Source organism: Scardinius erythrophthalmus (genome assembly GCF_964197995.2).
Source record: "Scardinius erythrophthalmus genome assembly, chromosome: 17".
Lineage (NCBI taxonomy): Eukaryota > Metazoa > Chordata > Actinopteri > Cypriniformes > Leuciscidae > Scardinius > Scardinius erythrophthalmus.
The window spans coordinates 31,301,893-31,327,148 of NC_138237.1; the positions used below are offsets into that span (position 1 = coordinate 31,301,893).

General features: G+C 37.8%; 1 protein-coding gene across 3 annotated transcripts in view; it reads right to left on the reverse strand.

Moving 5' to 3' along the window:
• Window positions 1-705: 705 nt before the first annotated feature.
• The window catches only part of rnf121 (ring finger protein 121), a 124,047-nt gene continuing 99,496 nt past the window's right edge, over window positions 706-25,256 (reverse strand). For 2 of the 3 annotated variants that reach the window (XM_081391375.1, XM_081391373.1), the window contains 2 exons: window positions 13,318-13,419; window positions 904-1,941 (listed from right to left, as the gene is read on the reverse strand). In XM_081391375.1, coding sequence (XP_081247501.1) covers window positions 1,821-1,941; window positions 13,318-13,419 — 223 coding nt within the window. In that variant the 3' untranslated portion in view covers window positions 904-1,820. Of the gene's footprint in view, window positions 1,942-13,317; window positions 13,420-25,256 lie in introns of all 3 variants that reach the window. The other variant, XM_081391374.1, reaches the window with a different exon arrangement.

The window sequence follows — 25,256 nt, forward strand, 5'->3', positions numbered from 1 at the left end:
GTCCAATAAAGTTTGGTTTAAAGCACTTAATGACATTTTCCGTTATTCCATGACCTAATCTAAAGTGAGAACTATTCACGGTTAATAAGTTATTTAACTCTTTATATAAGAGCAAATTAAAAAATAATAATTTGTTAATTAGTGACAATGTATGAAGAACTCACCGTTTGTATATAGTCTATTAATGTAGACTTAAAATGCATATTTACTACAGTTTATAAACTATAAATGAACTTTTGCAAATGGTTTGTAAACACTGCATATATTACGGACTAATAAAGTGTGCATTTATGGGTAATTTGTAGGTCTATATAAACACATTGCTATGCCATGTGTACTAATAATTATGGCATATTTCAAAATATGAATTATACATACAAAAACATTTTATGGGCTATATTTATGTCAATACATGTAATTGTTCCAATTTCTAATAGGTTTCATACATAGCTGTGCATATACGTTTTTACTTTATATGAGGATATATTTCATATATGGTTATTTCATATTTGTACATAGGCCTAATACATATATTAGATTTCCATATGGATAACTATATTAAATACATTACTTGATGTATTAACATGTTACATTTTTTCTTCCGTTACAAAATATTCTGGAGACCAGAGGCCTCATGTATAAAACTTAAATAATGTATAAAAAGATTTCACCTGTTGTGCGCACACACTACACAACACAGATTTTACATATACTCACAAAGTAAATTCCCTTTATCAAGCCCAATTAATGTAAAATTGTGCATACCTGCATTGCCACCGTCTTCTCCCCGAAATAACCCATCCATGTTATACTGGCAAGTTCAACGGTACACAATAATACGGATTGTAAATGCCATCTGTGCCAACACATTACATTGCTAAATTTTTCAATTCAGTCTTGTTTAAAAAGCATATTATTCTCATTCATTTCCATTGGCAGATGAGTTTATTTGTTGTAAGAATTCTGTTTATAAAGAAAATATATATTAGGATGTTTAAATATTTTGTGTAAACAGAACAGATATTTATTTTTGGATTTTTCAAAAATAATACATCAACGCGTCACTGACAGAACATTTAAAAATTAAACACAAATATTTCAGTTTGCTTCAAATTCGACAATATTTTTTTCATAATGTTAAGAAAAATAAGGAAGGCGTCATCATTAGGGTACTTTCTGTCTGCATACAACAGCAGCATACCTGTATGTGTCAGAGCGGTTGTACATTTCATCAGACCTACTCAAACTGGGAAAAGGACTGCTTGACCACTGAATGAGTCAGGCAGTGTTTGTCTTTACTGTATACGGTCTGCTAATCATCTTCTTAATCATGACATGTGCATTGCTCATCACTAGAACTTAAGGATAACGATTACTGGTAATTTTAAATGCCTAATTCAATCCACAAGAGTGTGTCAAATTAAAAATGAAGTTTTAAATCATTCTATTTCCTTCAGTACTACTTACTCACACACCAGAAAAAGAATGCATGCGCATAGCCCAGTGTGCTTATGGTGAGCACATATTTACAGCAATTTTATTTATTTTTTATAAAACCCAATGTGCACATGGTAAATTGTTTATGCAAATTTCAAAGGTCCAAACTTCAAGTAGTCCATCAACAAATGTCAGACAAAAAATGCCAACAAAAACATCCAACATCAGACTGCTAGTAGAATTTCATTTGATGACACATTAGCACAGCAAAACTCAGAGACAGTAATTGGAGGAAAAAAAGTCCCCGTCTCTGAGAAACCAAAGACATTTATTTGCTGCAGTTTGAATCAAGTATGCTGGTCCCTCTACACTGGGTGCTGCTGTTACTCCAAACCCAGGATGTAGTTGATGCCTTGTACCAGACCAATGATAACAGGCTGCCAGGCCACAAGGTAGCGCAGCCAATCCAGCAGCTGTCCGTACATGACGTGGGGTCTCTCCCATCTAAAGACAGAGTTAAGGTGCTAAATTTAAAAACAAACAAAATGGGTTCATTTACACATTAAATAAGTTGAAACCTGCCAGATCCTGACGTGAAACAGTAATGAGCTGCTGAATATACATTATTCCATGCAGACAGCTACTTATCAAATAAATACAGACACACCTGTTTCTAGGCTATTCGCCTGATTGGAATAAAATCAATAGAATAATAAATTGATTGGCAGACTTTTCTTATAGTTTCAGGAAAATGTCAATAAGTTGTCAAAAGCAATGGATATCACAGCTTTTACCAAAATTGATATAACTTTAGAACAGGAAATGTTTTCACTAAATTTGACACACTTATGTCTGAAGACAGAAGCAACAGGGTTTGGCCATTTGTTGGCACTATAACAAAACAACCAAACATGAAAGTGACCCAAGTGTTGCTATCATTGTCCATGAGGACAGTTGTGTATCTAGAAAAACATTGCTTCCATCAGCCAATCACATTTCAACAGTTATTAGGCAAGGTTAACAAGGTTAATAATCTTGCATAGAAAAATTGAGCAACAACAACACAAAAAAAAACTATGAAGGGAGATAAGGCCCAGTTGTGTTTGTGGTTCTGGTTGTTTTTTCCTCTTTTTTAATTTTTTTTTTAGGTCTGGTGTGATTGAGGCGTGACTTAAGTGAACCTGTGTGTGAACCAAAGTGAAACTTTGTCATGGCGCCTTATTTAAACAATGTGCAATTGGTAGTCTGGGTAAGCTGTTGCTTAGCCAGTTTTCCAGATCCATGCTCCAGTTTTGGGATTTTGTTACTTTTCAGTAACATACAGAAAACTGATATTTTGAATTATGTGTTATTAATGTGATTCAATAATTTTAACAAAAATCAGACGACTGTCATTGAGCACTTGGATTGATTTGGGCCATTCAAAATGTTGATGTTTATGTGAGGGTTTATGTTCAGTAGTCTTACTCTGACCACAGTCCTTTAAGGGCCATGACACACCAAGCCGACGGTCGGTCATTGGCCAACATCGGGCCGTCTGTGAGCGTCTGTCGGGATAGTTTTTGCAGTCAGCTCTAGTCAGGCTCATGTCGCTGGGGCCGGCATTGAGAAAGATCACTCTGATTGGCTGTTCAGTTTAGCAAACGAGTCAGTGCAGTGCACGAGAAGCAAAAGTGATGAAAGCGAACAAAGAAGCCAAGATGGCATAGAGAGAAGTCTGATCTAATTTTATGTTATCTTACCTGAGCATTCCAATACGCAAATATTTTCATAACAACATGAGCCACTGGGAATGAAGTAAGTGATCATGATAGACATTCAAAATGCTGCTTATTCATGGTTTGTATATCTGCAGCCCTAGTTTTGGTTTCTCTTTTTGAATGACGAATATAGACTATTAATACCTGCTGATTTAGACTGTTATTTCCTTACATGGAAAGTAAGAGCCTACTTTTTACACGTATAACACTTTTTCTGTTTTTTTGCGAGTTGGTGCTGGATGTTGTGACCCAGTTGCTGTGTTTGTGGTTGTTTTTGTTGGTCTGATTGGTGTGATTGGTGCATGATTTAAGCGAAATTGAAACTTTTCGGGACGCCTTGGTTAAACAACATGCGGTTGGTAGTCGGGGCTGCTGATAAGCTGTTGCTTAGGCAGTTTACCAGATCCACACTGCAGTTCAATTTTGTTTGTTTTTCACTCATTTGTAAATCACAACTGACAACATTTGATTATGAACATAAATTATTTTTTGAGCTTGTTCTGCTGTTGTAAATCTTAAATGTTGCATTTTGTATTTTAGTTTATTTCTGTGCATCTCCTGAGATGATTCTTAACTGTTTGTTAGATTCCACGACATCAGTATTTGGGTACTTAGAAGACTCGCGTAAGACTAGGGAGGAGTTAGTTAGAGAGTGCTGTTAGTATTAGGTGGGGAGATATAAAAGTTGTGTGCCCAATTAGGCAGAATTATAATCTTTTTTTGAAGACAGTTGTACTTTTTGTCATTTAAAAAGATTTTAAAACGAGTGGTTCATTCATAAATTATTTACCTGACTTTATCAATTGACAGAAACATTACTCTTCACATTATTAAAGAGAATGTTTGGAAATAAAAGCAAACAATTGACTTATCAGACCGCAATGACCCGTTCAAACTGACCAAGAAGCAGAATTCCACAGAGAGTCAATCAACACCCAGGACCATAAAATCAGGAGACCTGCCATTTTGGGCGTCATCCAGGCTGAGACAGACCAACTCCTAAATAAAGAACGCTTGTAAGAGATAACTACCTCTCAATAGTTAGGCAGTTTAACATGATAAATGGGTTCAGAGATGGCACATCTTAAAGGAATTATGCACTTCAAAATTTACTCACCCTCAAGTTGTTTTAAACTTTTGGACATCAACTGTTTGGTTACCGACATTCTTCAAAATATCTTCTTTTGTGTTCAGCAGAAGAAAGAAATTCATACAGGTTTGAAAAAACTTGAGGGTGAGTAAATGATAGAATTTTAATTTTGAAGTGAACTAATCCTTTAAGACAAGGAAAATCATGAGCTAATGCCAAAGGGGGGCGATTACCAAGACAAAGACCTAAAACAGACTTTAAGACCTCTTGGTGACCTCTGGAACGCAGGACTGAAATATATCAAATTGCATCAGATCATAAAAATAAAAAAAAGATGTTAAACAATAATATTGTTAACCTTTTTGAAAACAGCTTTTCATTGACAGAAAATATTTATTGAAAAAAAAAAATCCTATTGAAAAAAAAAGATTGGTTTCTTTCCATTTAAATAAGTTTGAACCTTTTTTTCTCACTTTCCCTTACTCAGTAGAGTGACGTAAGCTTCACATCACTAGTCTACCGTCTACACTGAGATCAACACTTGGACATCACCACACTTCACTGTTGGTTTACAATCACTGAAATGACACTTAGCTGTTCCACCACATATAGGCTTATATCCCACACAGATCTGTGTCTGTCTCTTCTCCCCAGCATGCCAACATGTCACAGACTACAAACCACACTGCCCAAGGGGAAGACGTGGACGCCTGGCTCAGAAGCATTACAGACAGCCTCACATCCAAGACAAATGAACTGATATTATTTTTAATAATAATCATGATTCTGAAAAGTCAGCCAAACTGATTAAAACTGCCAACGATCATTTTGTGTTCTGAGAGAAACTTCCTGAATGAAAATAGGGTTTGCATTACATTACATTCCTATCAAGGTATTACTGTACAAATAGGTAAATGTCTGTAGTCTCACATTTCACCTTTTTTGAATACGTGTACGTCACAGCTAATATTTGCTTGGAATGCTAGCCTTCTACAAATGCAGCATACACCGAAACTACACAAAGCAAATAACGCGGCACGGCTACCATGAAAGTTTCACCTCGCGACAAATCAATGTGCAAACAGGGCTGAAACATGACACACCATCGCTGTCATATAAAACTAGGGCTACGTTTAAGTCCAATTTTTTTATTCCCTTTACTTGCTTCCCTTCCATCTCGTTCACTCGGATGTACATCATTGCTTACATTGCATGAGTGCCCACTACAAGCAGAACCCTTGCAATGTGCTATGTGGAACACCCTAAGCCCTTGATCACTGGGAATCCGCAATGGAGCTGATGTATTATTTACAGTTTTTTTTTAACAGAGCCTCTCAGTGCTTAAGGGAAATTCACGAATGTATGTCTAAAAGTGGAGTTAAATGCAACCATTTACGCACTGCATTTTGCCGTGTTTTTGCAAGTCCCACCCACTTTTTAAAATAAAGTTATGCTACACTGACTACAATAGACCCTCTATTGTAGTCAGAGGGCTGCACCCATACCCTATTGACTAGTGATACCCTATAGATATAGATACATACCCTAGTGACTGCAGTTACGCCCGCTGAGTGACAAAAAGATTGAGTGGCCACATTGGTTTTTAGTGTGAATGTCGCGAAAAACACGCAACACAATAAAACGGGAAAGAGCTTTGAGATTGACTGTATAAATAGATTTTACAAGAAATCTGAGGTATATTTTTACAGACTGCAGAAAGCTACCAAGAGAGAAGCAAATGGATCGCTGCAATTCATAGAAACAACTGGACCTCAGGCAGTGAAACGTGGATTTGCAGTTATCATTTTATCAGTATGCTGAATTTTGGGGTGCAATTCAGCATACTGACCTATATATTGTATTGTTATATATTGTATTGACAACTCATCAATTAAATATTTACCATCTATTATTCCGCATAATTGGATGTTTTTAAATAAACACTGACAAAATTATAAGTTTTAAGGCTGGATGATATGATGATATATATGACATTGATATAAGTGATCACCCGGATTTAGACCTACCTACAGTGGGGGAAATAATTATTTGATCCCCTGCTGATTTGTAAGTTTGTTTAGCTGGAAACCCTCTTTTGGGGGGGGTTAGTTTTTTGGGGGGTTCCTCTTCGTTTCAGGTTCCTCTTCGTTTCTTGTAGTTGGTCATCAGGTATGCACACATCTCAGGAGGGATTTTGGTCCATTCCTCTTTACAGATCTTCTCTAAATCCTAAAGGTTTCTTGGCTGTCGCTTTGCAACTCGAAGTTCCCTCCACAGATTTTCAGTAGGATTAAGGTCTGGAGACCTTGTGTTTCTTCTTGAGCCACTCCTTTGTTGCCTGGGCAGTATGTTTTGGGTCATTGTCATGCTGGAAGTCCCATCCACGACCCATCTTCAGTGTTTTGGCTGAGGGAAGGAGGTTCTCGTCCAAGTTTTTACGGTACATGGTCCCGTCCATCAGCCCCTCAATATGGTGAAGTTGTATCCTGGCAATCCTGGCAAGCCGGCCGTTCAGTGCTCATGTACCCGCAGAAAACAGCTTCATCTCGGCCACTCCTTCGGGAATTTGCCGCTGGCTCTTATGTAGACAGTGATTAAACATGAGATATTAATTTGGGGTATATCAAACGGGCGATCTTTTGTCTTATTAATCTATTACTAGTTTCAGAGCAAATCGATTTTGGTTAAGGGGAAAATTAAGTTTCATAACTATATTTCACTTGAATCATGTACTAGAGTGCTGCTTGTACATTTGACTGAATTATTTGCTTGTGTTTATTTCCTATTATCTTTTATAATGGCTATTGTTGTTCTTTTAAAAATTGTTGTTCAATAAATATTATTCTATATAAATAATATGCCGTATTTGCTATTGAGAAAGGATCATGATATGGACTTCAGAGAAAGTTACATTATTACGGCAATAGATGGTGGCAAAGACTGTCTTTATTATTTTTACCTGCGCACATATATTCAAACGCACATAACTATAGAACCAATTCTTAATGCGCATGTGAACGCCATCAGCGTTTATCACAGGTTCGCGTTTAAAGTCTGTGTAGAGAATGGTGTCATCTTAGCGGCCCCTAATTTAATAACAAATGATCGTTGCGACGGAAACGAATAAATCAAAACTAACTCTAGCTGGAAAATAACTATCTCTGTTACCTCAAATTATACGTTTATCTCTGTTAAGCTGAAACAATCTACATTGTTAAAAGCGCTATATAAATGAAGATGACTTGACTTGACTTTATGGATGAGTCAGAACAAAGAAAGTTGTTTTAGCAGTACTGTCATGGGAAGGACAAAGACGAACATATCGCTTTCCTCAGCGGACATTCAAACTGATTTTTTGGATATAATGTTATGGACATAGACCTGAAGAATGAATGCAATATCAGATGCAGGTAATACACTTGTTTAGCCGATCTCTCTCATAATACTGTACTCTACATAATACAAAAAGCATCAATGAAGCGACTCAACATTCCTTCGTTGCTAGTTCTAAAGTGACGTTTTAGACTTAGTAACGGAGGCTCTGGCTCAACTGTCACACTGTCAACTTGAGAACTGAACCCGTGGCAAAAGGAAGTAGTTCTACACAAAGGAGGGTTTCCAGCTATCATTTACTCTGACCACAATCCTTTAACATTCCTCTAACATTATCTTCATTGCAGAGTCCAAGATGGGTACTTTTCTTACATTCTTATAATTTGAGAATAAAACACATTAAAAGGGGCTGATAATGTGTTACATGACACCCTGTAACACCCTGTCAAATGCCCCTGTAGTGTTTTACACACAACAGCTCTAGTCAGGCTCATGTCGGCGGCAGTTCGCCTGATTCAGAATGTCAATGAGAGATATTACTGTTCAGTTTAGCAAAAGAGCACAAGAATAAAAGAAAAAGTGATAAAGCAAGCAAAGAAGTCAAGACGGCACAGAGAATTGTCATCAACTAACCATTCTGTTCAGTTTAGCAAAAGAGCACAAGAATGCTTCTAATTGTACTTAATCTTACATGAATATTTAAATACTGGCTGACAGTTCTTTCCAAACATGCACAGAACACACATGCTAAATGGCAGACAGCAGTAGTCTTTGCGGTGTGTTCAAATGCAGCTTTTTAACCCAGACACATCCGAAGGGAGGCAACAACATAGTCAGCATTTGGCGATGTGATGTGTCATGGCCTATAATGTTGTTTTAAAGGGGTGGTATAATGCCCTTTTCACAAGATGTAAAATAAGTTTCTGATGTCCCCAAAGTGTGTATGTGAAGTTTTAGCTCAAAACTCCCTACAGATATTTTGTTGCACAAATTGGATGTTAAAAATGTTAAAATAAACATGTTAAAATTGTCACTTTTTGAGGGTGAGCAAAAACACACTGTTTTTGTGTGTGTCCCTTTAAATGCAAATGAGCTGCTGCTCTCAGCACAGGGGGTGGAGCTTCAAGAGCTAGTTTCCTTTTACCTTACACAAACACGCACTGGAAATGTCAATGTTTATGTTCAAACTGGAGTAAGACAATGATGGAGAGACTCAAGAAGTGACAACTTGTAGAATGCAACATTCTGAATGGGTAGTTGATGAATTTAGGTAGCTTATGTGTAGTTATCTTCTAGTCATTGATCAGCATATTCTGTCATGATAATCTATAAATCTCGTTCCCCGGGGTGGGGTTTATGTAAATCATAGGGTTAGTGATGTCACTAACCTGGGAGGAAGCTCGTGTAGTCTCTACAAGCCGTTTGCTGTAGTCCTAGAAACCAAGTATCTTCCTTTGCTTTGAACTTTGAGCGTCGTAACTTTGCGTTTTTTATGCTCAAATAGCAACATTACGCACTAAAGTAAGAAAAGTGAAATCATAATTCGATTCAAGTAGAGCAAGTTGGTCCAAATAAAGTGGGTACTGACCCATCTTTAATGGATAAGTGTTTTGCAAATCCCGCGCTGACCTCGCTGAGATTTAAGCAGCAGTCGACAAAAGGCTATACGGCTGTTGTATACTGCTGCTGTATACTGCTGCTTTCGTTTTGGAGGTCTCCTACAGCTGGTTTAGATGCAGGGTTTGAAATTAAAACACGCCAAATGTGGGTGAAAATTGACCATAGCGGGTTACGCATATCAACACATTAGCCACTTTGACAGGTTATGATTCATAAATTGTTTTATTACTTTGCCTGGCACCACAATCAGAACCCTTCCCCTAAAAGGAGCCTCAAACATTACCAAAACAAAGCGTAAAGAGGTTAGCACACAGAAGCGCTGCGCAGCACCACGTCTTCAAAATTCGAACATTAACGTGCGCCCAACTACGACTCAGGCTGTTCAAATCACACCACAGCGTTTTGCTGCATCCACTCACATTTTCCATTTAAAATACAAAGATTTGTGACAAATATATGTATGTACTGACTTTATCTTTGGCTGAAAGACTTTGTATTGTGAATTTACAATGTGGTTTTTGTGGCTTGAATAAAAGGAGGGAATGAAAACGAGTGAGTGAATTCCAAGTCTGAGTGAGCCAGAAGGGCTGGCACTTTTAAACAGTTTGTGCTTGCCGTTTAATAATCCTTTGCAACTTAGCAAACTAGCAGCTCCAGTAGTAATAATACAATTTATCTTGAACTTTGTCATGGAAACTAAACCTTAATTAAACAATTTAATAATCAATTAAAAAGGAATTTATATGATATTAAGCTGTGCCCATATTGGACCAGCGGTTTAGAAAAAGAATGGATGAATAATTCTACTGCAGGCGTCATCATCTGGTGAGATGCAGGAATTAATTTAACCCTCACAGTGCATTTTGGGTATTCTCTAGCTGTTGAGTGTACATTGGTTGTACACTCGATATTGCGGTGCATAGTGGGATTGAATGAGTGCACTCGATAACATCCACAATGGCTTCAGACACGACTACAAATGGCTGTCCCCCTTAAGCAGTGCTCTATTTAAGGATATTTTGGACACAGCCCTCATCACTGTTTATTGGGATGGGTACTTTTCTTACAGCCTTATAATTTGAGAATTAAACAAATTAAAGAGGCTGATAATGTGTGGTCCTGTACAGTTAGAGTTTTATGCTATTTTATGTACAGCACTTTTGTGTGGATGTTATGGGGGGCTGCTGATAAGCTGCAGATCTACACTGCAGTTTGAAATTGCTTCTTTTTAGCATCCAATCCATACATTTGCCTGACAATTTCCCTACACTCAAGTTCAAGTATTTGTATAGCACATTTAAAGACAACCATAGTTGACCAAAGTGCTTTTAATGTCAGGATAAAACAAATAAACAAAACAAACACAGTAGAGATTGTCACAGTATCAAAACTTAGTGTCAAAACTTAACTTAAAGGGGTCATATAATGGTACATGCACTTTTACAAGTTGATTGTACTGAAATGTGTGTTGGCAGTGCCTGTACACAACCATCATAAAATGATTAAAAAAAAATTATTTAATCTCCTTATAAGTTTGACCCTCTCTGAAATCAAGCCGTTCGATTTTGTGACATCACAAAATCGACGCCCCTCCCACGATTGGTGAGTGACAGCAGCGTTTCAACACAGACCCGCCCTCGCTCGTGAGCGAGCTGTCTGTCATCATAGTCTGCGCGTCATTGTTGATACCTTCATTGGAGCACTGTCTATGAGCAGAATGGCGTCTGCGATTGTTCTTCGGTGTAATAAGGAACACAGCAGTCATTCTGATGTTCCTAAATCCGAACCGTTGAAGACGCAGTGGCCGAGTTTTGTTTTTGAAGCGATATGCCCAAAGGATTGACGCGGGGATTCCCTCACGGGGATTCCCCACAATCATCCATGCTTTCATGTCCATGCGAATCATTTCACACCAGACAGCTTTACAAACGAGAAAAAACGGATCGGTACCAACGTGTTCCTGCTGAACCTCCAGATGAAGTGAGTGTAATGTTTTATTAACCTTTATATTAATATTTATATTAATCTTTGCAAATTTGCAAACCTTGCTGCACGCTTCACGATGAATGCATCTAAGGTTTACACTCAGGGTACATTACAGCATGTTTTCTATGTATGACGTTCTCAATATAATTCATAATCCCACGTTTATAATGAACAAGGCGTTATGGACATTGTGTTATTATTTCAAACGGTGTACGCACAGAACAGAGGGGCGGGGTGAGCAAAGCTCATTATCATTTAAAGACACATGCACTGAAACGGCGTGCTGAAAACAGAGCTGTTTTTGACCAGGTAAAATGAGTGTTTTCTTACAATACTAATGAGAATTTTTAATTAAAGTATATTACAAACTTTTAATTTAAACCCCAAAGAATCATATAAGCTTGTACAAAAATGGCATTATATGACCCCTTTAAAGGGTCATGAAACCCTAAACCAAATTTACTGAGATTTTAACAGAGGTATGTGTGTTGAACACCATTGAAGACAATGTTAGCATCTGTTATCTGTTATCGGTTAAATTTTAGTTTTTTTCCCGCTATTTTCATCTTCCAGGTTTAAAACAGCGAGCAGTATAGTACTTTGATGACTCATCGGTGTCTCATAATTATTCATTTACATTTATGCATTTGGCAGATGCTTTTTATCCAAAGCAACTTTGCTTTGGATTCATGTGAACAAATTCATGTGACTCAGTTTTCTTATCAAATGAGAAGACACTTGCTCTTAATTATTCATGACACCACGTGGAACTTTCCAATGACAGACATGTCAAACTGTGATATCGCGTAGTAGATGAGAGAGGCAATGATGGGACGCGCATTTGTTTTCGTGGTGCAAAAGTTCCAGTGCATCTTTCCCCGCGATGCTGCCAGGGCTGGACTCTGACTGCGGGCGGTTGGTTGGCCATCAACCACGGACACATCTAAACTATGTGTGTGTAGCAACCATTCAACTGGAGAATGGTGGACTTCGGCCTTGTACACCAATGCAGGTTGCATCTTGCGAGTGATGCGGTCCCGAGGACTTTTCTATCACTTCAGAGGTGTGTGTCTAAAATGTAACCCTGACTGTTTTACTTGCCTTTTGTTAAATAATCACTCGTTATTAAAATTTAGATATTTCGATAATAACCCAATTGTATGGAACGTATGCTTAATTTGTGCAAATTTCTATGCCACTGTCAATCTTGTGGGTTTAGGGGGCGCGTAGATCTAGGCTATGTAAGGAACGTTTTTTTTTTCAGAAGCGGAAAATGTATCATTTTCAAATATATGCATTTATAGTGTGTATATAAACAAATATATAATTTATAAAGACAATTATACATATACATGTACACATGTTTTAAATACAATTATGATTACTGTAGGATAATGTATGTAGCAGAGCATTCAGTTACTTTTGAAAGGACAAAAATAAGGTGTCAGTGCATTTCATTACACTTTGCCAGCTATAAAAAAAAATCTAGCATTTCCTCACGTTTTACCACTGATTTTTAGTGACAGTCAATATGCATGGGCCACTGGCGATGACAGAGGAGTTACGGGCAGGTGCAACTTATGAAAAGAGTGGGAAACCCAAACCATTACTACTGTTGGCTGTTGTGACACATAGAGAGACAGTATGACAAACTATAGTAAGCTTGAACTGGGAACTTTAACCAAAATTAGCCAATATCTTGTTCTGCTCTACTAAAAGCATTACAGAACTTTTGGGATGTTTACTTGACACAAACTATCTATAGTACAAATCATGTACTAGAATTTATAACTATCTAAAGTATCATCCATGTATATAGCATAAACGATGCAGGACAAGTTAAACGCTGAAGTTTAATTTAATTGCCATGCCCCTGGTTCCACAGACAAGGTGTAGGCATAGTTCAAGACTAAAATGCATGGTGGAGCTGTTTAACTGAATATGTTTTATTAAAATATGTCAGTGCCAATGTTTTTAGGCACGTTTATAAAAGCTACTTAAATGTCCTAAATGAAATATGACATAATCCTGGCTTAATCTAAGTCCTGTCTATGAAGCCAGGCCTGTGTTTTGGAAGGCAATAAAGGATACGGGTTACTAAACATCCTTTTAAGGTCAACTTTTTCTTTGCAGTATGGACACGTCTGCTTCTTGCCCACAATGCACCAGCCACGTATGCAAAACTCATGGAATCTGGGTAATAAATAGGTTAAGGAAACAAATGTGTGCATCATAGTCACTGCTGGAAAGGGTTAGGGTTAGGGTTACAAAAGGTGGAAACATTCACTGATGCTACAGAAGTTTAAATGCATTTAGAAGCAGGGGTGTAAACTGTTGAACAGGATGAAGATGTGTACATATTTCTTATTTTGTTTAAAGACATTTTTTAATTTAGTACTGCCCTTCAGAAGCTACAGAAGATGTAGCTTCTGATTTACACAGATCTTCAATTTACCCAGATCTTCAAATTCAAAAAGTTTGCAACCCCTATATCTTAATGCATCGTGTTTCCTTCTGGAGCATCACAGAAAGTTTGAACCTTTTGTAATATTTGCATATGAGTCTCTCAGTTGTCCTCAGTGTGAAAGATGTATCTCAAAATCATACAGTCACTGCTGGAAAGGAAAAAACAACAACAACAAAAAACAGCCGTGGATCATCCAGGTAACGATACAGTATTAAGTATTGTATTGTAAGAAGTGCATATAAACTTTTGAATGGAGTCATTTTTATAAATTCAACTTTTATTTTGTCTTGAGGACCATATAGTTGACTGTTATTGGACCAAGTGTTGACTACTTTACACGAACCTTGCAGAATATGCAAAATGTTAATTATTTTAACAAAATAAGTGGGACCGGAATAAGATATTTTAAGTCAACATCTTTTAAGTAAAATATCTCATTCAGGTCCCACTTATTTTGTTAAAATAATTAACATTTTGCAGATTCTGCAAGGTGCTTGTAAACTATAGTAGTCAACATTTGAAGTGGGACAAAAAAGTTAATCAAAGTTGTCCTAAGACTAGAAGGGGTATTGTTCAAAATTCATGTATAACTTTGATGAAAGGTTTTGATCCACTTCAAATGTTGACTACTTTATAGATGTATATAACAATGGTGACAGTTCAAAAATGGGAAAAAGCACTTCTTGCTGAAATTCAACATTGTTGTATATTTAAGCTGTGAATATTTCAATTCAAAACATTTCACACACATTTTCATTATTAAAAATTCAATAACCCATATTCACCTTTCCAGATATCACTTCCAAAATATTCAGTCTGTTTAAAAATATAACCTATAATATTCTATATGTAAATTTCGGTCCATTTTATTTTGCTTTACAACTGTTTGGACAGTTTGGACAGTGCAGCGCGAGCTGATCTTGATCAAGCGACACCGTTACTACACATCGCTAAGAGATCCAGTAAAGAAAGCATTTGAATTTGCCACAGAAGTAATAACATCGCTGCGAGATCTAGTGAGAAGCATTCAAATTTCTGTTATTAACGGATCAAACAGAGCTGACGTGGAAACAAGGAGAAACATTGTGCCATGAATTAACTAGTCATAAGTCTACAGATCAGCAACATTCACCATGGATTTAATGTAGTAACACTAACTGTAAGTTAACCATGGAAGTTTAGCAGGAATAGTAAAATGCTTTCAAGTACGTCACATCTTTTTCCGGCACTTTAAAAACTCAAATATTATCATATTTAATATTATTTTTAATGTGATGACCAAAACATTATTTGTTCATCTTCAAATATTTATAAAACTAAAAGTTTCAAGACGTAGAAAAACTCACACTTATTTAAAAATAATTTTTCTTTTAATTATTGTTATTTTTTTAAATCAAGGACATTTCTCTGGCATTTCTTTCTTTTTGGTGTATCAAAAACGTGCCTAACCATGACACCACTGTGTCGTATCAAACCGAACCGTGCATTTTGTGAACCGTTACACCCCTACTTATTACAGATGTTGATAAACCTCAAAGTTTGCCTTGATTGTTCTACGTTTACACTTTTATATTGCACACATTTTGTAACATTTTATTTAAGGTCAAGAGTTTCTTTAACACTTACTTTATCTTTAATACAAGACAAAGATATTTTTGTTTACATTTTATTTTTGACTGCTAAAACTAATATAATTTGTTGTTTGCCTTAATAATGTGGATAAAAAATAAAAACAGTGGTTTAAATTCAAACTTTTCTACTTGTCTTTAAAAAAAAAAAGGTTATAAAAAATGTCAATAATTATTGATACCGAACAATATGAAACATATCATGAATTTTATTTTTTTTAGCCATATTGCACAGCCCTACATACGACATTGGTATAAACGTTTCTAATTTCAATAGCATTTAAAGAGAATGACTTGCAGTCAAAAAACAGCTGTATTGTGTTCATCTAGGTGTCAGGTATGATGCACAACTTTTAGATATTTTATATTTATTAAAATAAACTGTCAAATCAAATGTAAATATTGCTATGTATTACACTACTGTATAGAATCATACACAAAATATGCCATTATTTAAAGCTCAATAGAATTTGAAGAGAATGCAAGTATTTCACTACCTAATGGGCTCATCTCGGAATCTAGGCAGAGGATGAATGATTGAATGACTGTATGAAAATATATGTCCTATTATTGATAAAATTAAAAGAACTGATGATACACAAATGTTTTAATATATCAAACATCTTTATTTGTTTTCTGCATTTGGTCATCTGGCCACCAGATAACTGCCTGCCTTGACTCAACCAACATTTTTGGTAATTGTAGGGAACTGTACTGTAAAATGTATTTATGTATGTATATTTACAGATTGTGGGTGGGAGCCAAAATAATTCACAATTATTTGCATAGGCAGCACTTCCAGTCAATATTTTGAGCTCTGTTGAACTCCGTGTGTGACATAGAAAGGCAACATGCAACAACCTCTTTCAGCAGTAACATTCAATCTGAAAAAAAAGATAACCTTATAAAATTGTTCAGTAATCAATTAGTTTATCATGTTTGCATATGTGCGTGCATGTGTGTGTACAAGAGTTTGTGTGAGTTCACGTGTCTGTGTGTGAGTAAATGGGCACATCACTGTTTGACCTGACACCTAGATGAACACTTTACAGTTGGTTTTGTGACTTAAGTCATTCTCTTCAAATGCTAGTGAGCTTTAAATTATGGCCTACTTTGTGTATGATCCCATACAGTAGTGCAATATTTACATATTGTAACCCAGGTAGTTAAGTCATGTTGCCATGGTTATCAAGCTGTGCTAAGAGTCTTGGAAGCGAGGAGGCGACGAGCCGGTGCCAGTGCCTTGGACCAAGTAAAGTTGAAAAGAGACGTGTCTGAAGTAGTAACAGTACTAGTAAAGTACCATAGTCCTTGATGGGTATGCTAACATCCCCGGACTGCCATCAGAGACTTGGGTAACAGTAGAGCCATCAGCGTCATCTTCCTTGCCTAGCAGATTGTTGGTGGCTAGTTGCCTGCATTCCTTACCTCCGAAGTGCAATATCCAGATACCAGTAGTGCTGAAGAATGAGACACAAACAGATTTAATAATCCCTGGCTGAAGTGCATGCCGTCCAACGCGTGATTGAGGGAGGAAACCCCACGAGTGCAAAGATGAGAGTCCTGGGAAAGCTAAGATCGTTCCTGATTTTGGTGATAGGGTGATTCCATTCACGATTCACATTCCCCCAATCATGTGAATGGAAGAGGAGAGTAACGGACCTAATTAACAACATGTCTGATGTATTTACGCTGCACGATTTGGATTATGGCCAAACCGATAAAGTAAAGCACTGCATCAACCTCAGTGACAGCATGCCTTTCAAGCAGCGGGCCAGGCCTATCCATTCGAAGGATGCAGACGCAGTAAGGAAGCACCTCAAAGAGCTTCTCGACGCAGGCATCATCAGAGAATCAGAGTCCCCATTAGCTTCTCCTAAAGTGGTAGTGAGGAAAATAATGATGTGCGCTTGTCAACTTCAGAAAGTTGAATTCCAGAAAGTTGAATGCCTTCTTTATTCTAATGAACTCCAAATGGTTTTCAGTCCTTGACTTAAAGTCAGGCTTCTATCAAATTGAGATGGAAGAGGCCGACAAACAGAAAATGGCATTTGTGTGTCCTTTGGGGTTCTAGGAGTTCAACAGGCTGCCTCAAGGGGTCACCATTGCACCAAGTACATTTCAATGGTTAATGGAGCGGTGCATGGGGGATCTTAATCGAAGAGAGGTACTGGTTTTCATTGACAATCTTATTGTCTTCTCTAAGACATTAGAGGAACATGAGGCTCGGCTTCTGCAAGTTCTAAAGCGTCTAAGAGAACATGGACTGAAACTGTCTCCCTACAAAATGAAAAGTTCTTCCAAACATCGGACCTCTCAGAATGGAGTCAAGACGGATCCGGCCAAGACCAAAACCCTCAAGACCTCAAGAGCTCAAATCTTTTCTCGGGTTTGCAGGATACTACAGGAGTTTCGTCCAAGATTTCTCCAAGATCACAAGACCTCTTAACGACCTAACTGTTGGTTTTCCCCCCTTGCAGAAATAACAGAGGCACACCCTGAAGAACCGGAAGTACCGGAATCCCAAAGAGCAATTTGGAGATCGATGGACACAGGAATGCCAGCAAGCATTCGATACCATCATAGAGAAGCTGACTTCAGCTCTGGTCTTTGGATTTGCTGATCACAGCCTTCCTTATGTGCTGACCACAGATGAAAGTACTACGGGAATTGGGGCCACCCTTTATCAAGATCAGGAGGGACAAATGTAATTGCTTTTGTGAGCAGGGGACTAAACAAAAGTTAAACTAAATATCCAGTGCACAAGTTGTAGTTCTTAGCGCTCAAGTGGGCGGTCACAGCCAAATTCAGCGACTACCTGTATGGAGGAGTGTTCACTGTACTGACAGACAGCAACCCGCTCTTGACATCTGCAAAGCTTGATGCAACCAGCTATAGGTGGCTGTCCAGCCTGTCGACATTCAACTTCAAGATTCGATATCGCGCAGGCAAGCAAAAGACGTCCTCTCAAGATGTCCTCATGACAGGCCTTCTGGATGTCTTTGTCTCAAAAAGAGTGCGAAAGAATCAGTCAATTCACTCTTCACCATTTAGAAGATACAGAACAACAGACAATTCTGCCAGCAGCGGTGAAAGCTCTCTGCGAAAGACACCAAGTGTTTCTAGGGATGGGACGGTATGAAAATTTTATATCACGATTATAGTGACCAAAATTATCGCGATTATCAATATTATCACGGTTTTGTTAAAACGAGATGAAAGTGTTCAAAAAGAGTTGATGCTCACACTTAAGACATTTCAACAAGTTTTATATTTGAAAATCAACAAACAACAAATAAAACAAGCAGCTCTATGCACTTTTTAAAGCATTTCCTTCCTTATAATGACGGTCGTCAATAGCAACGCATTATAACACCTAGCGCACATCCATTGTAACGGCCACCTAGTGTTAAGTAGTGTTCATGACATGAATGTGGATGTGCCTGTAAGATAACTTCTATGGCGTACATTATTGTATGCATGCTGTTTTTATGTGAGCGCGCACGCACAGTGAGAGTGAGATTGATCACGCAAAGAGGAAGATGACTGCTCTACTGCTGACCGTTGTTTTATGTGTTTACTTCCACTTTGATTTGTCGCGTGTTTTAGAGTGTTTTCTTTTCCCTTTTAACATTCGCTCTTCGACATGTATGAAGAGTGTGCTTAACTGAGAGAAAACATCTATAAAAGTCTCGTGGAACTAGTTCATTTGCACTGTCTTGTATTCTTCATCTGGGCAGACTTCAAACTCTCTGACAGACGTTACAACAACATGTATCACAATGGACGTGCTCTCTCGTTTCATTCAAATACAACTTGCCGTCTTGCGTCTCCATTTTTAATTGTATTGAAAGTTAAATCAGAGTTGATTTATTGTTTACAGAGTTTGATAATATTATTGTGATCATCTTGTCTGAACGATTGTTTTGTACGCTGTACATAATGGATTTATAAACAGGTAAGACTTAAAACATTAATCTCAATTCAATGTCCCCGTAATTATGTGGTAAAAATCAGTGTAATAAGTGTATAATGAATATAAATTATTATCCCTTAAATGTCACTCTTAATAGTCTTGTTTGAACTTGTTCGGTCGTCTTTGGCTAAGCCACTTGCTGCGAACTTTTCTTTGCGGAAGCTTCACGTTTATTTCAAGTGATTGATATAAAATAATTCAACTTAAAACAACATTTTATGCCCAATTATTTCCCAGACGTAGTTTTGGTATTGAGGTCAAAGTTAACTTGCCTTGCGTTCGCTATACAACAGTTAATGGTCACACAAGACGAATCGGCAGATCTGAAGTTTCCCCCTATTGCAGCTACTTTTTCTTGTGCATGTTCTGCTGACAGGGTGACCATCCTTGATTAAGTTTCCCTTAGGACTTTTGTTAAAGCTAAAATATGACCACACCTCAGAATTGGTTCTTTTAAAAGGCTGAAAAATCTGCCTTCCGCAATTCCTTCTTGAATAAAAAATAACATTGCGCGCTGCGCACTGTTGCTGGCTGAACAGGATCTAAAATCGAGATAATCAAACACGGGTTTAATGATAATTAAATTTTAAACGATATTACTAACCGTCAGTACATTTTATCATGGTTTATCGTGAAACCGGTAATCGTCCCATCCCTACGTGTTTCAAAACTGTGATGCTCCCTACCTGTCATGCTCCCAACCCACCATGTTTGAGTCACTGTCCCTTAGTGCCGGTGCAGTACCTCAAGGTTTCCAGCAAAGAGGATGCTCATGGTTTTCCAGTTTATCCCCAATTGTCTTAAGAGGATCTGATGGAACGTCAAAGGGCTTACCCAGAGTTCAGCATAGTCATTAAGTACTTGGAGTCAGGGAAGAAACCTGACGGGAGGGTAGAGACTTTTGAGGTAGCCTTATAGCTGAGAGAGTGGAACAGACTGGTGGTATTCAGAAGGAAGCAATTTGAGGAAGTGTGCTATACCAGTTGGCATTACCTGTGGGTCTTTGGGAGATGGCCTTGACAAGCCTGCATAATGACATGGGCCATATAGGAATTGAAAGGATTCTAGAACCTGGTCGGAGCAACACAAAGGATATTTTAGCGATGACCGATCTTTTCACCAGATATGCCGTAGCGATATCTACCAGGGACCAGAAGGCTGGATTGAGAGGGAAGATTAAGTTAGCGGATTAGTGGGAGAAAGAAATTTACTTTGTGATCAAGAAAGACGGCAACTTACCAGTTTGTACTGTTAAACCTGTACTGAGTCAATAAGCCAAAAGAAACTTTGCAAGCCTAAAAATCTGCAAACGCTAGTGCAAGAGAGACTGAGAGCGAAACCCAGAATTCTGAATCTGAAGATGACTTTGCAAGTTGTTACGCATCTGGGTACTTGCCGAATGTTGAAAGCAGAATTCACTCTAATTCTAGACCTGAGAAGTAGTCAAAGGATGAAGTGATGGCAGGAGTTTTTCCTGAAGGAGCTGTGATTAATACAGACACCGAGCATCCCGTTTCAAAAGAATCACAAGGGAATTCACCTAACCTACCTGATTCTGTAGATGGAAGTCCGCTTGATGATCCTGGAGTAAGGAGTCCACTGATGAAGAACCCTACAGGAATGGACGTGTTGAGTGACGTACCTGTGCAGGATGAACAGCAGGACCAGGAGTCAGATGAGCCCTAATCCGGGATCTTCAGTGGAGAGGATGAAAGGAATGATGCTCTGACACAGGAAGGAACAGTTAATTCGAGAAGTACCAGGGACCTGCATATCTTCAAAGCAGGGAGAGTGTAACATGGGTAACCCAGGCAACCAATAAAGAATTAAAGTTTAAAAAAAGTAAAAAAAGGAAAGAAAAAGTGTTGTAGAAGGAAAGAGATTCGTTCAATCACTGATTGTACTGCAGTGACTGACACCCCTGTGAGCCAATAGTAGGCCACAGGTTGCGCCTGCGCTGCTTTCAGCAATGAGCAGATGAGAGAGAATCAGATCAGAGCCGATTAGACAAGACAGTAGTACGGAGCGTTTCTCCTGAAACTCCAAGTGGGTGCACTTGGAAAGTTAAACTTATAAAGTTGATGCGTCAGCCTGAAGTGTTTTCGTCAGAGAGAGAGAAGTGGAAATCCGAGAAGTAGAAATGGAGCAGATCCCAGTCCCCAGAGTGTTGAAGTGATGTGAATAATCTTCCTTGTGCAAAATATTTTTGATTCTTAAAATAATTTGATTTTATGTGACTTTGGTAAGTGAAATTTCAGATATTAATCTGATATCATGTGAGAGATTCATGTCAAATTTCTGAAATGATTCAGTATGAGTCGAGTTTGAGTAGGCTGCGCACATTGCACAAGTTGAACTAATTAGCTCGTAGGCTAAGGCTACCACATGTAAAATTGCTATTTGTCATGAAATGAGACAAAAAAGTGATTAATGAGCATCAATGTGTTTAATAACTGTCGAAAAGTTGTATTGTGTCATTTGATATGAGTATATATGATTTGTTATGGAAATATCTGAATCAAAGGTTAATTATTGTGTTTGCCGCAAGGTTGGTTTTCTTTGTTCTTTCTTTATACTTTCTGGGAGAGTTTCCTGTTTTGTGCCAATCATAATCCTCTGGAGAGGAATTGCCTGCGTATTGGACGCAATTAAATGTGCGCAAATGGCGAGCTGCCCAAGGACCCATTTCCCCTTTTGGACTGTGTTTGAAATCACAGGTTTCAACTGGTAGGAGAATTCCAATTTTTCTTGTTTTTGTCATCTCTTGTTTCAATATGGATTATTGAATTTTCAATAATGAAAATGAGTGAAATGTTTTGAATTAAAAAAAATTCAAAGCTTAGAGGCAGGGTAGGCAGGTTTTTTCTAAAAAACTTTTCCCTTAAATTTGTTTAAACTGTCTTTATATACCAATACATAATTAAAATGTAAGTACTGAAAAGGAGAGTATAAAAATCGAGTGTCTGTAGTCCTCTCAGGGCTGCAATAAACAGCTACTTATTTCCATTCGGAACGAATGAAATGATTGGCTGGGCGACTGTCACTCTCCCTCGCTACCATGGCTACCACCCCTGCTGCTACAGGAGCTGCCCACATGCGCGCACCCGTTTGACTCGAGGATGGGAAGAGGCACGGAAGCTAGAAAGAATCACAATTATGGCAGAGAAAGAGCAGTCAAAATTCCCAAAAGGCTATGACCAAAAAGTCTTTGGATAAAGCAAGAAGTCAGACGAGAGTCAATATAGTGTAGTCCTCATCAGAGCCAACAGTGCTTTCATCATGGAAGCTCTTACATGCAAAACACCGTATATGTTATGAATCTTACACGAAATTCACCTTCATCGCAGTGTAACTGATGGTAATGGGAAAACGTGTATCAATGCAACCTGTTTTTAGCTTTGCCTTATGTTACTAGCTCGTTACCGAATCAAACTCAATATATTTTAAACTTTACCAGTATCGATATGCTAGCTTGATAGTGAGTACTAACTGAACATGGAAACATGGAAAAGTCATGTTAGTTGTTTATATTCATAATGATAAAGTTAGGTATTTTATTACATGCGAATCTGACATGATGTCACTACATGCACTGCGCTCCTCTCCGCTCGGCGCTGGCAAACGCGTCCTCCAGCTGAGCGGTCGGCATCGCGTGTTCATGTGTTTTGGGGGCGTGGCTTCGGAAGGAGCCCAGAAGGGAGGGGGTGGGAGTGAATGGAATATGTAGCTATGTTTATTGCAGCCCTGAGAGGACTACAGACACACGATTTTTATAATCTCTTTTTCAGAGTACTTACATTTTAATTATGTAGTGGTATATAAAGACAGTTTAAACAAATTTGGGAAAAAATTTTTTTTGGAAAAAACCTGCCTACCCTGCCTTTAAATATACAACCATGCTGAATTTCAGCCCATAAAAATGTAAGCCCTAAAAATACAATGCATGAAAATGCAAGCACTGTTAATGCAATGGATTTTTTTTCAATTAGAGCAATTCAACAAGCTTTTTTGTTTAGAATACATTTGACATTATTTTACTTTCATATTAGTCACTTAGCAAACATCTAACACTTACTGTATTTAAAGAAGGATTTCTTATTAATGAATAATATTGAATGTAAAAATAAGTTTGCCTGCCTGTACTTCAAAGAAGTATAAAGAACAAATTTGTATTCTTGTATTCTGAGAGCAAGTTAATGTGCCACAACTTGACCTTTTCAGAGTATTTTTGTCATAGGTGTGTTTTATCCAATTGTTTTGATAGATGTAAACAAACTACATTTTTAGTTTCAACAATAATTATTCTTCACACATACCCATTTAAATAAAATAAGCATCAGCTATGTGCAAATTGACCCACACTTTGTTTTTGACAATTGAAAATGGGTAATATTAAAAAATTTGGACATTGAGATCCCCAAATGTATGGGATTGAACCATATATGGACTTAAAAATTAACATACCAATAGAAAAGTTTGCTAATAACCAGAATGTAAAATCCTTTTGAGATATCTTTAATACTTATTGAGTTACAGGCACACAAACTTGTTCTATGCAATTGTTTTCATAGAGGGGAAACAAGATATATTTCTATGTTCAACATTACAGACCCCTTTCCAAAATATTAGAATATCATGGAAAAGTTTATTTATTTCCATAATTCCATTCAAAACGTTAAACTTCCATGTTTATTTGTACATAATTTGGGCTTCCAGCTCATAAAACCCACGAAAACAGGATTTCAAAAAATTAATTGAACCAGGTTTTGGTTATTTTGGCAGTGTGGGCAGGTGCAAATCCTGCTGGAAAATGAAGGAAGCATGAAGTGCTCTGAAAATGTCCTGGTAGACGGCTGCGTTGACTCTGGATTTAATAAAGCACAGTGGACCAAAGACCTCTTTTCTGATGAGAGCAAATTTTGCATCTCATTTGGAAACCAAGTTCCCAGAGTCTGGAGGAAGAATGGAGAGGCACACAATCCAAGATGCTTGAAGTCCAGTGTGAAGTTTCCACAGTCTGTGTTGGTTTGGGGAGCCATGTCATCGGCTGGTGTTGGTCCACTGTACTGTCCACTCAACGCAGCCGTCTACCAGGACATTTTCAGAGCACTTCATGCTTCCTTCAGCAGACAAGCTTTATGGAGATGCTAGTGCTGGGCGGTGTACTGGTTCATACCGTGTTTATTTTTGTTATGATATGAATTTTTAAAACACCGCAATACCGGTGTATCTCGCTTTAATAACAATCAGAACGCGCGTGGCGCAACACTGTTTGAGAGGGTCCTTTCACTGTTGCACTGTGGTGACGCACGTGTTACTAAGGGGCTGTTTACACCTGGCCACTTCATGCGTTTTCTCAGATCGGATAGCCATCTGATTTATCAAAACGATTCCATTTACACCTGGTCACATAAATGTGTTTTTGGGAAACGGATTTAAATCCGATCTTCAATTCCTGCGCTATAGACCCCTTTTGCACCGACGTCACAGTTACGTAGATTTAATGGAGTGCACGTCACCGAAAGCAACAGAGCTGCATTTTATTGATCATCGGCTAAAATTTCAAAATCAAAGACCGCAATAAGAGAGAGCGGCAACAGCCCTGGTAAGATCATTTCGTTTCTCTACTTTTAATGATGATGATTGTGTGTTAAGCGTCTCACTTTCACTTTTGATTTGCGATAATTTGCACGTTGGCTTAAAGAATATGCTCAGCTTCTCATCTGCGGTGATGCGCATTCCAGTACCGTCGTCATAACTGGCTATATAACCTATAACACGCTCTCACACGTTTATTTTTTTAGCATTTTTGGGAGGAGTACAATTTACATATGTGGTTTCAACAACCAGATGCATTTACACTTGACTTTGAAGATGGCTAGGTTAAACTATAATTGATAGCTGTCAAATTATATTACAGTGTTTCCCATACATTGGTTCACAATATCAACACAGTCTT